The following is a 16,736-nucleotide window of genomic DNA, read 5'->3' on the forward strand; positions in this document are numbered from 1 at the left end:
GTGCGGGTGACTCGAGTTTGGAAGGGCAGCATACCTAAACCCCTTCCTCAGGCAGGAATGCATCCGCTGTCTCTCCCTGAAGCAAGGATAGCATTTTAAAGTCTCTACGAGCCATAGTTCCGAGTTGCCTTCACCTGTCCTCGGTTTCCTTCAGCGATCCTGTTTCATTTTCCCCCAAACGACTTCGTTCCCTTCGTCTTACGGGGAGCGTAGCACACAGGAGGGGTCTGAACCGAGGAGACGGGGCCCTGGCTCCGGCTGCGGTTCGCTGTCGAGACGAAAGGGCTGAAAGCTTCCCAGGGAAACTGTCCTTCCCAAGCCCCAAGGCAAAGAGCCAGGGGCGCGACTTCCCCCCCTCGCGCCGATTGGTGCCCGGGAGGCAGAAATGCTTTGGGGGGGGTGGGGGGGGTGGGGGTGGGGGTGGGGGAGAAGCAGGGGGCGGGGTTCTGCGAGTGCGGGAGGGAGGCAGACTCTGCCCGCAGGGCTGCGCGTCTGCCGTCTCGGAGGTGCGCGCGCGCGCGTGGCCATGTGGAACCCGCTTGGAGACCCCGACGGCGCGGGGGGCGCGGGGCGCCGGCAGCGCTGGCTGCGCGCCGGGGCGCTGGTGGCGGCCGCCGGCCTCTTCCTCCTGGGCTTCCTCTTCGGTAAGGGGCAGCTAGCTGGCCTGACGAACTTGGGAACTTCTCGGGGGTTCTGGGACTTGGGCCGTGCTCGTGGAGGTGGTGAGGGGTGATGGGGGGGGGGGGGGGCGATGTGCTGTGGCTGGAGGGAGCGAGTCCGGGGTCGCCGGGCGCTGCGCACCCTAGGGGAAAGGCGAGGGGAGAGCCTTGGAAACTCCATGGAGGTCCCTGGGCCCGCAGCCCCGAGAGGCACCGCACCCCCTGGAGCCCCAGAGCTGCTGATCCCTGGGGCGTGGGGGGGGGGGGGCATTTTCTTTTAATCTTGTTGCCTCTGGTGCCTGAGGGAATTCTGCCCTCACCGCCATTAGGACTGACAGACACCTCGCAAAGCTCTCTCTGGAAAGATCTTCAGTTAGCAGCAGGTCTCAGGGAAACTCAAGATTCCCCCCCCCCCCCCCCCCCGTGCTAGTTTGGATCCTGACACCGCTTCTGGGAGGCCCTTGCACAAGTTCCCAGAGACTTGCCTGAAGCCCTTTCCCCTTCCTCTACCACGATGAGAAACGGCTGACAGGTGCAAAAGGAGGCAACCAAGTAGCCAGCTTCTGTGTCTGCTGGGGGCTTGGGAACTGGATAAGGAGATGCTTCTGACTGATCTTGAGTTCAAAAGACCTGCCTAAGGTATCATCAGCTAGCCCACCTTTTCTTTGAACTCTGATTTGGAAGACTGGGGTGTGGTGAGGAAACCACTTGGATTTCTTCAGATTCCTTAGTTGGCTCTGTATCCTTGGAGTCCTCAAAGCCTTTCAGCTTAGGGGGCGGAACAGTGAGGGTTTTGTGGCTCACTCCTGTAATTCTAGCGACTGTGCAGGCCGAGATCTGAGGGTCACAGCTCCAAATCAGCTCTGAGAGCCAAGTCTGTGAGGCGCAGGCAAGAAGCCAGTGGGAGCTGTAGGTCAAGTGGTGGAGTACTATGTAAGCAGGAAAAAAACTAATGGACAGTCAGTACCCAGGCTCTCAGTTCAAGACAAAGTGGGGGAGGGAGACTTTTGAGCGGTGAACCATGCTCAGAGTCAATATGTGGATGTTAGGAACCACTTTGAGGTTGTGCAGCTTGCGTTGTAAAAGTTCTCAATAAGGATGCACTTTAAGTTGAATTTCTATTATGTCAGTTGTGAAAGTTAGGAATTAAGACTAGGCAAGGTTCCGGGTGCTGGGGATCTCCTGTGTGTCCTAAAGAGAACATGTTTCCTGGTATCAGTGTTAGTGGGATGTATGGGTTCACGCTGCTCAATGGTGGACATTGAGCAGGTTCCTTAGTATATTTCTTTCTTTGTGTCCCAGTATTCTCTGCTCCCCACCCCCTCTAGGTCTTTTTCCTCCTTCCTCAAGTTAATGTTTTGATCTCAAGTCAAATACTTCATCACCTATGTGTTATTCCCTGGGCCTGTATTCTAAGTCCTTTAGTTTTATGGACAAGTACAATGACATGCCTGTGTCCACTTGTGTATTTTTCATGTGCCTATCTGTCTGCACATGTCTTTGTATATATGTGATCAGCAACTGGAAGGCTTCAGGGAATCTGTCTCGGTGCTGAATTTGTAACATTTTTTTCTAGATCCTATCATTTGTCTAAAACTAAACTTTTACCAATGCCCTAAATCCCTCAGATTAAAGGCATCTGAAGAGTCTAAAGGTTCTACATGACTTGGCAGGCAGTTGCCTTCTCCCTGGATATCTTGTAGTTTTACTGAAACTTTCTGAACTCAGGTCTATTTAAATTGAAACAGATAATCTCAGCAAATTTGCATCGGCTTCAGAATCTGAGCAAATTAAATCCTGTTTTCTTTAATACTTTAAAATAATTTATGTGCTTAAAATATAGTCGTATCATATTCACTGGAAATATTTTAAGTGCTTATTTTAGGTTACAGACAAGCAGGGATGACAGAGAAAAACTGTGTGCAAAGAAAGTAGACAGTCTCTGCCCTTAAACTTAATTTCCAAAACATCTTGTTCAACTCCATTCATTGAAATATTAATGCCATGTTTCATTTGGGAACACATTTCCTCATGGAACATTTCTTAAGATAACAGTCACACATATTATTGATACCTTATTAAAATATACTATAATTGCTTTGTAGTTTAAGAATCTGTTTGCATGATTCTTTTTCAGTGAAAGCAGGCAAGGGAAATAAAATTTCAGAAGTCTTGACTTTTCCCTAAGAAACTGATAATCTGTGTTTCATGTATGGTCTATATAATAATAAACAAAAATGAGAGTTCTTTATGATCTCCCCTCTCATTCATATGTTTGGTTGTATGTTACAGGGTGGTTTATAAAACCTTCCAGTGAAGCTACTGGCAGTATTCCTCAACATGGCAGGCGGAAGGCATTTTTGGATGAATTGAAAGCTGAGAACATCAAGAAGTTCTTATAGTAAGCATATATTTGGACATTTGTTTGCATAATTTACTGGGGAAATGTATTATCCTATAAACATTTTTGGTTTAGTATTTTACATGCAGGAATTGGCATTTTTGAAAGGGAGTCTTAGTTGTTGTGACTTTGGTAACCTATCTCATGTGGGGGTATTTTGCTCTCAGGTGAACTTTATTGTATTGCAAGGTGTTGTTGATGGATGGATGGATTGTGGTGCTGTGGAGTGGATCCAGAACCTTAAACATGCTTCGTAGGTGCTCATCCACTGAGTTCTGTCTCCAGGCATCCGTTACAAAGATTGCACACCAAGACTAAGCCAACTTCTCTAGTACTAGTGAGGGGCCAGCTTCTCAACTCTGCTGACCCAGCACAAAAGAAACCACAGAAAATATATCACCAGATAAGTGTGTTGATTCTGCTAACATATTCTGAACACTGGTCTTTGGAACTTCATCTGTTGATGTATCACAAAAAGTTATATTCTCCTGTTTCTTCACTGATTTAAATATAAGAACCATTCTTAGCCTGTGGTTTATATAACATCAGGCAGTAGGCCTGATTTGGCTGGAAAAACACTGCTTGCCAATGCCTGCCTTAGATGAAAATAGTATAATTTCGTTCTGAAAATAAGCAGACTATAAACTTGGACAGAAATAAGTTTGGATTTAATTTCTGCCAATCAATACTAACAAAACATTGGGTGAATATATACCTTTCTTTCCTTCCTTTATTCCTCCATCTATAAAATAAGGAAAAATACTGTTGCGGTAATGAAATTGGAGAGCATATGTTTAGCAGATTTTAAAGACTAGCGACCTTCTTCCTTACACGTTCTACATAGTAGAGCAAAAGAGATAAATGAACACGTTCTTAAGTACTGAGATGAAAAATGTAGCTCTATGGTAGAGCACTGCATAGTATTTGCAAGGCCCTGGGTATTTACAAAGTAATTGGAATAAAATACAATTCATTAGAATATTTAGGTTTTAATACATGAACTTTCCTTCTCTTTTTCTTTTTAATAAGATAGTTTGGTGCATACGTTGGAAGTATTTGAAAGTACTGCAGGGCACTGATGGCTCACACCTGTAATTCTAATTACATAGAAGCCTGAAATTTGACAATCATGGTTCTAAAAAAAGTCCAAAAAACTCTTATCTCCATATAACTAGCAAAAATTCAGTAATACAAGTGTGGCTCAAGTGTTAGAGGGCCAACCAAGTGAAAATGAGAGCCTGAGTTCAAGCCCTACTTCTAAAATTACAAAACAACAAATATTAAATGCTACTTTTAACTTGATGTAAAAGGATTGTATAATATACATTATACATACATATATCATAAATGTGTAATAAATATGCATAATAATGTACATAGGTATAATGTCTAATACATATACATGTGTATGCACACACACACACACACACACAAAGAGGTGAACATAGTCAAAACAAGCTGTATTAATTACAACTGAATGAAACTATGGGAAATATTTGCTAAGGCATACACCAGAGTTTTGGAAGGGCCCTTCCAAGTGAGTAACTTCAAAGGGTGTATTTCTTTTTTTCTTTCCTTTTCCTTTTTTTCTTTTTTTTTTCTTTTTTTATTTTTTCCTTTGCCAGACATGGGGCTTGAACTCGGGGCCTTAGTACTGTCCCTAAGTTTTGTTTGTTTTTTGCTTGAGGCTAGTGCCTTACCATTTAAGCCACAGCTCCACTTCAGTCTTTTATGGTGATTAATTGGAGATAAGAGTCTCATAGGCTTTCCTGCCTAGGCTGGCTTTGAACCATGATCCTCAGATCTCTGCCTACTGAGGAGCTAGGATTACAGGTGTGCGCCACCAGCCTCCCAGCTTGAAACCTGCATTTCTTCACTTTTTAAAAAAACTCTTCTCTGCCTTTAGCTCTTGTCCTACTATAATCACCCATGATAGGCGAAATGAAAGGGGAAGTTTTGTTGCTGATTGCACATTAATTATTAATAACTTTCAATTTTTGTCTACAGTAATTTTACACGGATACCACATTTAGCAGGAACAGAACAAAACTTTGAGCTTGCAAAGCAAATTCAGTCCCAGTGGAAAGACTTTGGCTTGGATTCTGTGGAGTTAGTCCATTATGATGTCCTGTTGTCCTATCCAAACAAGACTCATCCCAACTACATCTCAGTCATTGACGAAGAGAAAAATGAGGTAACAACAACAAAATATAAAAGAAAAACATCCCTTCCCAATCTATGCTTTCAGATATGTCAACAAACCTCTCAGAATATCTTAATTTAATTTAGTGTGATTTTGGAAAGATTCTTAGAAGTTAATGTTTAATTGTTGGGCTGGGAATGTGGCCTAGTGGCAAGAGTGCTTGCCTCATATACATGAAGCCCTGGGTTAGATTCCCCAGTACCACATATATAGTAAATGGCCAGAAGTGTCACTGTGGCTCAAGTGGTAGAGTGCTAGCCTTGAGCAAAAAGAAGCCAGGGACAGTGCTCAGGCCCTGAGTCCAAGGCCCAGGACTGGCAAAAAAAAAAAATAATAATAATAATGCTTAATTGTTGTTGCTAAATTTTATTTTCAGCTCCATATATCAGTATCATATGATATATTTGTGAGCTGCTATCTCACTAAGAGATACAGTTGGATTTAAACTGTAAAAACACTGAATAATTCCCCCCACCCCACCCAGTGTGCAGTTTGAGTGTTTTCATTGTTTTTAATGATATGTTTCCACTTGATCTTTGCCAAATGGCTGAGAAGTAATGAATTACTATGTCTCAAAAGACCTTATGCTTGGATCTTTGCCAAGAATATGTGTGTGAACATTTGGAACAAAAGATAGTTTGGAGAAAAAGTCTATAAAATGCCACCAACTCCAAAGTGTTTGTAATATGGCCAGTGTTGGTGGCTTGTGCCTGTAATCCTAGCTACTCTGGAGACAGATCGGAGGAATGGGGCTTGAAGCCAGTGCAGGCAGAAAAGTCCATGAGATCCTCATCACCACCAAAAAGCTGGATGTGAAATTGTGGCTCCAGGGGCAGAGCAGTAACTAGCTTGAGCGCAAAAGCTCAGGGAGGGCTGGGTATATGGCCTAGTGGTAGAGCACTTGCCTCGTATACATGAAGCCCTGGGTTCGATTCCTCAGTACCACATATATAGAAAAAGCCAGAAGGGGGGCTGTGGCTCAAGTAGTAGAGTGCTAGCCTTGAGCATAAAGAAGCCAGGGACAGTGCTCAGGCCCTGAGTCCAGTCCCCAGGACTGGCAAAAAAAAAAAAAAAGTTCAGAGAGTTTCTAGGACTGGAGTTCAAGCCCCAGGACCAGCACCACACACACACACACACACACACACAAACACACACACACACACACTCCTAGTTAGCATACACACAAAAATACAACTTAACTATTCATTCCTAATTAGCATAGTACCTCAATTTTAAAGCTACATATCTAATGTAGTCCTGTTCATAGTCTTTTTGTTACTGAGCCTTTTAAATTGTAGATAGCTTTAAGCATAATAAATATAATGTACCATGATAACATACCATAGAGATTGAATGATATATTGTTACTGAAGGCCAAAGAATTTGTTTGGATTCTTATGTCCAGCTACACAAGAATTCAGAAAAATTACAATATTTAGTAAAAGTGACTGTGAAATTCATCAAGAGAAATAAGGTAATTTTTTTTTATAAAGGAAAGTAGATTGTCTTAAAAAGAGATTGATGATGCATTGGGGGGGGGTCTATACACACACACACACACACACACACACACACACACACACAAATATTCTTTTCTTTTTTTTTTTGTTAGTCATAGGGCTTGAACTCTGGGCCTAGGTGCCATCCCTGAGCACTTTATCTCAAGGCTAGCACTTGGAGCCACCGTGCCACTTCCAGTTTTCTGAGGGTTATTTGGAGATAAGAGTCTCACAGACTTTCCTGCCTGTGCTGGCTTTGAACCACAAGCCTCAGATCTCAGCCTCCTGAGCAGCTAGAATTCTAGGCGTGAGCCACCAGCCTCCAGCTTCAATTTTTTTTTTTTTTTTTTTTTTTTGGCCAGTCCTGGGCCTTGGACTCAGGGCCTGAGCACTGTCCCTGGGTTCCTTTTTGCTCAAGGCTAGCACTCTGCCACTTGAGCCACAGCGCCACTTCTGGCCGTTTTCTGTATATGTGGTGCTGGGGAATCGAACCCAGGGCCTCATGTATACGAGGCAAGCTCTCTTGCCACTAGGCCATATCCCCAGCCCCTCAATATATTTTTTAACAGAGTATTATTTGGGTACCAGGAGCTTGCACTTCTAATCTTAGCAACTAAAGATTACCTACGGTTTTTAGTTCAAAACCAACCCAGGCAGGAAATTCTATAAGACTATAATCTCCAACTATCTAGCAAAAAACTAGACTAGTGGAGTTGTGGATCAAGTGGCAGAAGGCCAGTCTTGGGCAAAAAAAAAAAGCTAGGGGAAAGTGCTCTGGCCTTGAGTTCAAGCACCAGTACTGACACAGGGGGAAAAAAGAAGGAAATTATTTAATTTTCTTCATTGTATATCATCAGAAACTTTATGACCATCCTTCTACAGCATGCATTTAGCCTCTTGTTTGCCCTTACATGCCTGTTTCTATTCTGGAACAATATTTTTACAATAAAAATTATTTACATTAAAACTCCTTTGTTATCTAAATTGCTCTTTTCTAGTTTAAGCTTCTTTGCATTTCTTTGCCTCTTACTTCCTGGTTCTCCTTTATCTGATGCAGATTTTATGCAAACTTTTGCTGACACTTGCACTTTTCAAGTTGCATTTATACTCCCCATCCTTTGGTCTTCCACAAATCTAAGAATTACAAAATGTTACAGAATGACTGACATTGGAAAGCTTCCAAAGGACCTTGAACAGCAAACTGTCTCCATAAAAGCAAGAGTAAGGCAGGAAGGAGAGAAAATACAGAGAGCTCCAAATCTTTTCATGGTAACTGTGTAATTATAGGCTAGGTACAAACAGCATATTGATTTATAGCTGGAGATACAGGAGAGAAGAGGAGTAAGCCTTCATTCTTGGGTAAGTTTTGTAAAATAAAGCAGAATGAAATGGAAAAACTTCAGATGTTTCAGGATATTTTAGGCCTGAGGTCCAAACTCCAGGGCTTTTGTTGGTCAGGCCGGGCCATGGCCCAACAGGCCACATACATGACCAATAACGGTGAAAGGCAGAGAAAGGACGTTTATTCCTTGACATGGGCAGTTACAAGAAAACACTTCATGTATGTGAGATAGACGTTTTTCTTAGGTTTCCACTGCAGGAAGAGTTGGGGGAAAGAGGTAGGAGGTAAACCGCCCAGGTGCCATGTGCTCAACTGCAGTCACCGCTTCATGCTTCATGGGTCAAGCACGGCCAGGTGAGACCTTGTTTCAATGAGTCGTCGATGCAATTCCATGGTGGGTGCAAGCTGTCTGCTAGAGAGGCCAATGGCATAAACACAGAGGAGACTGGCGGAGATGCCTAGCATTTATCCCACGCCCATAGCCAAAGCAACTCCTTAACAACTGGGACAGAAAGACCACCCCTTGAATAGGGGCCCTGCTCCTGAATAGGGGTTTTCTTGAGTCTTGTGGATTGGCTTGTGAAAATAGGTTGCTTGATTTGAGTCATTAAGTCCAAAGGGCTAGAAAGTTCTGAGTCTCATGAGAGAATCAATTTAAGGACAGACATAGAGGACACTTAAGCCGAAGCAGGCTTATTAATGCAAAGCAAAATGAAAGCAAAGTCACATTTTCCAGTTGGGAGAGTAGGCAGGTGAAGGGAAATACTACGTCAGGAGTTCTAAGACTTCAAGCTGCCACTGCAGTCTGACTACAGAGATTGGGACTATGAATGTATAGGGTTATGAGTTGTCTGAGGCCCTTTCTCCTTCTCTACTGTAGGCCATCACTTTCTGTGGAATAGGTTAGATTCTCATTTACCCTTGGCCCTAAGGAATGTTGCTCTTTGCAGACCAGCTTTATGCAGGGGTCTCTGGTTAGAGTCCATGAGTTGGACTGGCTTTAGATGATTCTGACTCCTCTATGCCTTTCCTGTAGCCTAAGGCTGAGATAGAGCAACTGTTCTAGCCAGCTTTCCACTACTATGACCCAATGCCTGAGATTATTAACTTTGATGGGAATAAGTTTCTGTTAGCTCACGAATTCTGGTTCCAGTCAATGATAAGGCGGTCCTGAATGGGGAGTGGACTGAACTGTACCTCACAATGAGGAAGCAAACAAAGAAGGAAGCCTGAGGCGCACAGTCTCCTGCATCTCATACCATTCTTCTCGGTGACTTAGGGACCACCTTAGACTCCAGCTCATGGCTTCCACCAATATCCAATAGCTCTACCCTGGGACCCAAGGCTTTAGCACAGACATTGGGGGCGGGGAGGGCATTCCACACCAAATTATAGCACCCTTTATTGCTGCCTGTCTGGACTCCAATGTTCTGAGTATTCCTTACTTCTCCTTTGTATTTATTTATTTTATTCTGCTTATTTTTATAAAGGTGATGTAGAGAGGGGTTACAGTTTCATAAGTCATTTCCTTTTGGACGGTGTTACCTCTTACTTGGCTCTCTCCCAGATTTTCCCTCCCGTCTCCACTCAAAAGCTAAATAGTTCACTTTCAGCATAGTGTTTAGTGAGTACCAGTGCTGCATTGTTCCCCCCTTTACCGCACCATTTCTGTGCTCTTTCTTACCATCCCCCAAACAGACAAATGAACAAACAAAACGAAAAGAAAAGAAAACAAAAACCAAGAAAAACACTCTTGCTTCCATTTCCTGGAGTTCATTTTGATAACATAGACATTGTGCCATTGCGTTTCTTCCCTCAGAGCACCCTTCTTTAGTGTCACTGTGTGTGCACACCTGAGTCCTGTGTAATTCGTTGTGTCCTGGTGTGGTTTTGATCGAGCTTCTGCATATGAAAGAAAATACATGCTTTTTATTTTTTCTAATTCAATGGCATGCTTAAAAAGATACTCTTTCTGGGCTTCACATTCTTTACAATGAGAATATTAATCAGTTTATTCAGACACTAGTGAACATGGAAGCCCCAATTATGTAATTTGTTTTGGTAAAGTGGATATAACATTTAATTTGTTTCTAAGAAATCATGCTAGCACAGTAGTAAGTGACTACAAACACTATACATTCTCCATATTTTGGGAATCACACTTTTGCCTAGTTTATTTACTGACGGTAAATAGTCTACCACTTGAGCCACAGCTCCACTTCTGGCCTTTGAGTGGCCAATTGGAGATAAGAGTCTCAGGGACAATTCTGCTGGGCTGTCTCCAAACTGAGTTCCTTACATTTCCCCCTCCTGATGGGAAACACAATGTTTACTTTTTTTGTTTTTGTTTTCTTCATACAAGGTCTTTCTCTGTAGCCCAAGCTGGCCTTGAACTTGCTCACCTCCTGCCTTGTGCTTGCAAATGCTGGGATTGCTAAGTACCATGTCACCAAGCAAAGCCAAGACTTTTACATTTTCTATTAGGAAAGTTTATTTCTCTCCAGGTTGAAAGCTGGTGCTTATACAATTATCTCAGAAAATGTATGGTGTAACTTACTTCTAACTTTTAGTGAAGAAACATGTAGTTAGGCTTTGATTTATACCAAATATAGATGTCTTCCACTTTGGAAAACCATTGTTAAATGAAAGGTAAAAAAAATATATTTTTAAGACAAAAAATATATGTAATTTTCCTTTGTTATATGATGTTTTTCTTATCTTTGGAAAACCATCCTATTACCTTTACTGAAGTCACTCTTTTTTTAGCTACTCAGAAAGTTTCTGTAGTGCTTATTTACCTATTTTAGTTCCTTATTGGTTGTTTAGCAATGTTGCCATAAATGAGGTCGAGGTCTGAATTCATTCAGCTTATGTGTTTTTCACAACCCCTAGCACTGTGCTGAGTAGTAGCTGGTATGATCAAAATAATGCAACACAGATTAAACCTTCACTGACAGTAGAGACGGTATGCGTCTTTCCTGGATTGTAGTATTTAGGTTTAACTGATTCGTTTTTTCTTGCATTCATCTCACTAGGTTTTCAACACATCCTTATTGGAACCGCCTCCTCCAGGGTATGAAAATGTCGCGGATGTTGTTCCTCCTTTCAATGCCTTCTCTCCGCAAGGAACACCCCAGGTATGGGACTGTAGAGGCCCTCCTGCCCCAGCATAAAGCGTCCTAAGAGAACTTTTGACAGCATTCACATTTACCCTTTGCCCGTGTTTAAGAAACAAAGACTTAGCCGGGCACCAGTGGCTCACGCCTGTCATCCTAGCTACTCTGAAGGATGAGATCTGAGGATTGTGGTTCAAAGCCAGCCACGGCAGGAAAGTCCATGAGGCTCTTATCTCCAAAATTCTGCTGTGGAGCTAGCTGCAACTCAAGTGCTAGAGCCCTAGCCTCGAGCAAAAGAAGCTCAGGGTCAGCACTCAGGTCCAGAGTTCAAGCCCCTGGACCAGTAAAAACATGAAAACTCCCACAGACTTAGAACACTGATTGCTTTTGGTTATATGAAACGTATCACCATTATATTTACAAATGGCATGTGTTTAGGGTGCTTGCAATCATTGCAGTTATTTCATAATTGAAAATAGGGAAAGAAAAATGAGGGTGTAAGATATCACAAGAAATGTATTCACTGCCTTATTATGTAACTGTACCCCCTTTGCACAACACCTTGTCAATAAAATTAAAAAAAAAAGAAATTGTAACAACCAGTATAAAAAAATAAGAAAATAGGGGATGTGAGAGTTGTAAGTAGAGAGATAATATGTTTCAGATTGAAAGCGTGCCACCGCGACTTAGCCTCATTCTGTAGCGTTAGGCACACTAGTTAGTGTCAAGGTGAGGTTCTTGATGTTATCTGCTTGCTTTTCACAACATATCTCGCTTTTCTTTTCCATCTCCTTCCTCTACTCATTCCTCACACCCATACATCCACTATGATGTATGTCCACAGGGTGTGTGTGTGTGTGTGTGTGTGTGTGTGTGTGTTCTTCAAAATACATGGCTTTGTTTCTCTTTTTGATGTACTTTAAATTTACATAAATGGCATTGGTTTATTACTACTTCTAGTCAATGTTCTTTTCACAATGTGTTGGCTTATGTCATAGTAGATTTTTAGTTCCCACTGTGGCATATTATTTCATCCTATGTGCACCGCAAATAAGTCACTGCTTCTCGTAGTGACACACAGCTAATTTGTCTGTAAATACCCTGTACAGTGCTGTAAACACCCTTTAAAGTGCTCTTATGCATCCAGATACAGTCCTGAGAGTTCCTGTGTGCATACACCATACATGGTGCATCAGGGTTGCAGGAAGCATCTCAAGCCTGTAGTGATTGTATCCCAGTTTCAGTGTGTGAGTCTTCTTCTTCCGTGTGTGTGTGTGTGTGTGTGTGTGTGTGTGTGTGTGTGTGTGTGTGGTCCTGTCGCTTGAATTCAGAGTCTTGGCACTGTCCTTGATCTTTTGTGCTTAAGGCCAGCACTCTACCACTTGAGTTAGAGCTCCACTTGCAGCTTTTTTTGTAGTTAATTGGAGATAAACAGTCTTGGATACTTTGCTGTCCGTACTGGCTTTGAACCAGGATCTCAGATCTCCACCTCCTAAATAGCTAGGATGACAGGCATTAGCACCAGTGCCAGCTGTCTTTCTGAATACTGATATAAACACTTCAAATTATATTGCAAGATTTTTTTTTGCTCATACAGTTGACATATTAGTTTTGAAATTAATTTTTGTCAGTCATGGGGCTTGAACTCAGAGCCTGGGTGCTGTCTCAAAGCTCATTCATTCAAGGCTAGTGTTCTACCATTTTGATCCAAAGTGCCACTTCTAGTTACAGGGGTGAGTCACCAGTTCCAGCTGATATATTATCTAATTTGTTTTGAATCACTTTTCTCTGATTGCAAATAAGGTTACTCATCCATAAACATACATGTTGATTTAACTACACTAGGCTTCATTTTGTGAAATGGTTATTTATAACGTTTCTTTTTCCTATGGAATTTCTGATTGTTTTGTTAAATTGCATGGGATCATACAGGACATGGTGAATTAAACCCCTTTGTACAACTCCTTAAAGTTTAGTACAAAATACGATTAAATAAATCTTCACTTAAAATCATTGATATTACCATAGTGGAATTAAATAAGTATATGTGGACAAATAATATAAATAATATATGATAGCAGGGCATATAAAACAAGAGTTTAAAATTATCATGAAACAAAGTACACTTTAAAAATCATGTTAACTGTCCTGCATGTAGTGACTCGCTTCTATAATCATCGATACTCAGGAGACAGAGTATAGAAAGACCACATTTCCATCCTAGTTCAAACAAAACTTTATCAAGACCAGATATGAATCTGGGCATCAGATGTCTTGTACCTGTAATCCTAGCTACTCAGGAGTTAGAGATTTGAGATTATGTTTCTGATCTAGTCTGGGCAGACAAATTTTAGATACTCTTATTTCCAGTTAACCACTGAAAAGTCAGATCTCCATGTGTGACTCAGGTAGTAGAGTGTAAGTCCTGAGCAAAAAAAAAAAAGCTAAATGAGAGCAGGAGTCCCTGCACTCAACTCCAGGAATGGTGCATAAAAATAAATAAATAAATAAAAGGACCATATTTCAAAGAATAATCTAGGCGTTATGGTGTACACTTGTTATCTTAGCCTAAGTGTGAGGATCATGGTCCTCCACCTCCTGTACAAGAAACAACAATGAAAACAAAAGCTAAAGGAAACACACTGGGGTATAGCTCAAATTGGATAATAAGCTCAGAATAGAAACCCCAGTACCAACAAAGTAGAAGTATAAAGTATAAACCAACTGCAGAACACTGAAATACAGTGAGCAGTGAAAATATGAATGAAGAAACCAATTCTGTCTGGACATACTGGTTAGTGCCTGCAATCACAACTACTTGGGAGGTAGAGGCAGGAGGATCACAAGTTCTACAATAGCCTGGGCAAAGTTAGTGAGATCCTCTTTCAAGGGGAAGCCCAAGGCCTTGATTTCAATTCTCTCTCTCTCTCTCTCCCTCTCTCTTTCTCTCCCTCTCTCTCTCTCTGTCACTCTCTCTCTCCTTCTCTCTCTCTGTCATTCTCTCTCTCTCTCTCTCTCTCTCTCACACACACACACACACACACACACACACACACACACACCAGAGATAGGATGTGAGGGTTTTTTTTTGTTTTTTGTTTTTTGTTTTTGGCCAGTCCTGGGCCTTGGACTCAGGGCCTGAGCACTTTCCCTGGCTTCTTTTTGCTCAAGGCTAGCACTCTACCACTTGAGCCACAGTGCCACTTCTGGCCATTTTCTGTATATGTGGTGCTGGGGAATTGAACCCAGGGCCTCATGTATAGGAGGCAAGCACTCTTGCCACTAGGCCATATCCCCAGCCCGGATGTGAGGATTTTTAAGGAAATAAATAAATTTTACTCTTATTGGTTTAAAGGCTTTTGCATAACTGAGTTAAATCCACCAAAATATTCTTGAACTTTGATGTAACTATTCTAAGGAGCAGCATAAAAATTGTATCGTTTACTTTTCTTTCAAGATGCTTGTCTTCCAGATTAACGACCAACTAGAAGGCATAAATTATTCTGTATGGGATTGCTGTTCCTGTTCAAATGTCAGATGACTTTGGTAACTGGTGTGCCATAATGGGTTATCTCTTACACAATCATACAGTGTTAATTCCGCTGGAAGTAAATTTGCAATTTGATAATATCTACAAAATCATAACTTGTCAACTGATTTTCAAACTTTGGTGTGTGATAATTTGGAGATTTTATAGAATATAGATTGTAGTTCCTATCCTCTGGGTTTTAGTAGGCTTGGGATGAACTTGAGATTTATGGGTGTGGGTTCTTTGTTTATTTTTAGTATAGAGATTTAAACCAAGATCTTGTACTTGCTGGGTGGTCACTCTTACTTGAACCATGCCATGGCCCTTATTGCTTTAGTCATTTTAAAAATTGAGTGTTGAACGTATGCCCGGGTCAGCCTGAACCATGTCGCTCCCATTTATGCTTCCTACATACCAGGGGTAACAATATATTCTATCCTGTTAGCTTTTTATTAGTTGCAATGAGATCTCACTAACTTTTTGTCTAGTCTGACCTTGAACTGCAATCCTTCTGATGTCTGCTTCCCAAGTAGCTCAGAATGAGCCCATAACACCCAGCCTTAAGGTACTTTTAAAAGTAAGGTCCTATGGGGCTGTGCTTCTGTGAATTCAAAGGCTGTTCTTAAAGAACTATTCCCATTCCCAACCAGATGAATCTACACTAACCAGGACAGGAAAATGGAAGCCTGAAAGAACTGGGGGAAAATGTAACCCAATAGTCAACTTTGTATTTATTCACAGTCATAGAACAATGGCACAGTGTATGTTACACAAGAAGGCCTTTGTTTAAAAAACAAAGCTTGTATTTAAGAAACGCTGAGAAAGCATAAACTGTTGCTCTTGTTTTCATTTGTAAAATTTATGGTCAGTTTTGAACTAGTATCTTCTTCTCCCATACTTTCTCCATCATAGCTTTTGTATGCGTGTGTGTGTGTGTGTGTGTGTGTGTGTGTGAATTGTCAATAATAGTTTCCATTTAGTAACAAAGAAATATTCTCCCCAAATTCGATAATATTAAGGAAAAATTACAAGATAGTTTCACTATTTTTTTCTGAAATCAAATTAGTTAACTGTAGCCAAAGTTTGCATAAGAATGTACTCTAAGCCAGGCACTGGTGACTTAAGTCTATAATCCTATCTACTGAGGAGGTTGAGATCTGAGGATTGAAGCCAGTCCAGGAAAACAAATCCTGAAGATTCTTATCTCCAATTAGCCAGCTAAAGCCAGAAGTAGAGAGATGACTCAAGTGTAGAGCGCCAGCCTTGAGCAGAGAAAAAAAAAAAAAATTGCAGGCCTTCAAGGCCCTGTGTTAAAGCTCCATTACTGCCACCAAAACCAACCAACTGAAGAAACAAAACAATGTGCTCCAGAGAGGACTAACAATTACACATCAGACATAGTGCCATTATTACTAATTCATTAGCATATGTTGATCTTAGGGCATAAATGCAGTAACTAAAAATATGTGTTTTACCAGAGCAAAGATCCAAATGTCACTTTCTAGTTTAGACTTTTACCGTGTTAAAGTTCCTTACTCGATCACTAGAGTCTGTTTTCATATGCTTTGTTTTCAGATTTCTATGTCATTACTTTACAATAACCTTAAAATATTCTCCTTTGTGTGTGTGTGTGCTGGCTTTGGGGTTTAAACTCAGGGCGTGGACACTGTTCCTGAGCTTTCCCATTCAAGCCTAATACTCTACCATTTGAGCCAGAGCTTCACCTCCAGCGTTTGGGTGGTTGGAGATCAGAGTCTTATTTCCTTTCCTTCCCAGGTTACCTTCAAATGTCTTACAGGCATGAGCTACCAGGGCCATCCTACTCTCATATTCAATGTAATGTTTATTATCATTTTATTCTCTTCCTCCCAACCAACGTTTCTTCTATGGCTGGGACTTCCATAACACTTAGAACCCTGGCCATTATAGTAGTCTTCAATGAATCTGCGATACAAATCTTAAAATGAACTAAGGAACAGGTTTGCTT

General features: G+C 41.5%; 1 protein-coding gene across 1 annotated transcript in view; it reads left to right on the forward strand.

Moving 5' to 3' along the window:
* The first annotated feature begins 483 nt into the window (after positions 1-483).
* Positions 484-16,736, forward strand: part of Folh1b (folate hydrolase 1B) — a 64,393-nt gene continuing 48,140 nt past the window's right edge. Inside the window, exons 1-4 of the mRNA XM_048360396.1 lie at positions 484-644; positions 2,952-3,060; positions 5,068-5,254; positions 11,140-11,241. Coding sequence (XP_048216353.1) covers positions 527-644; positions 2,952-3,060; positions 5,068-5,254; positions 11,140-11,241 — 516 coding nt within the window. The 5' untranslated portion in view covers positions 484-526. The remainder of the gene's footprint in view (positions 645-2,951; positions 3,061-5,067; positions 5,255-11,139; positions 11,242-16,736) is intronic.

Source organism: Perognathus longimembris, chromosome 13 (assembly GCF_023159225.1).
Source record: "Perognathus longimembris pacificus isolate PPM17 chromosome 13, ASM2315922v1, whole genome shotgun sequence".
In the NCBI taxonomy this organism is placed as follows: domain Eukaryota; kingdom Metazoa; phylum Chordata; class Mammalia; order Rodentia; family Heteromyidae; genus Perognathus; species Perognathus longimembris.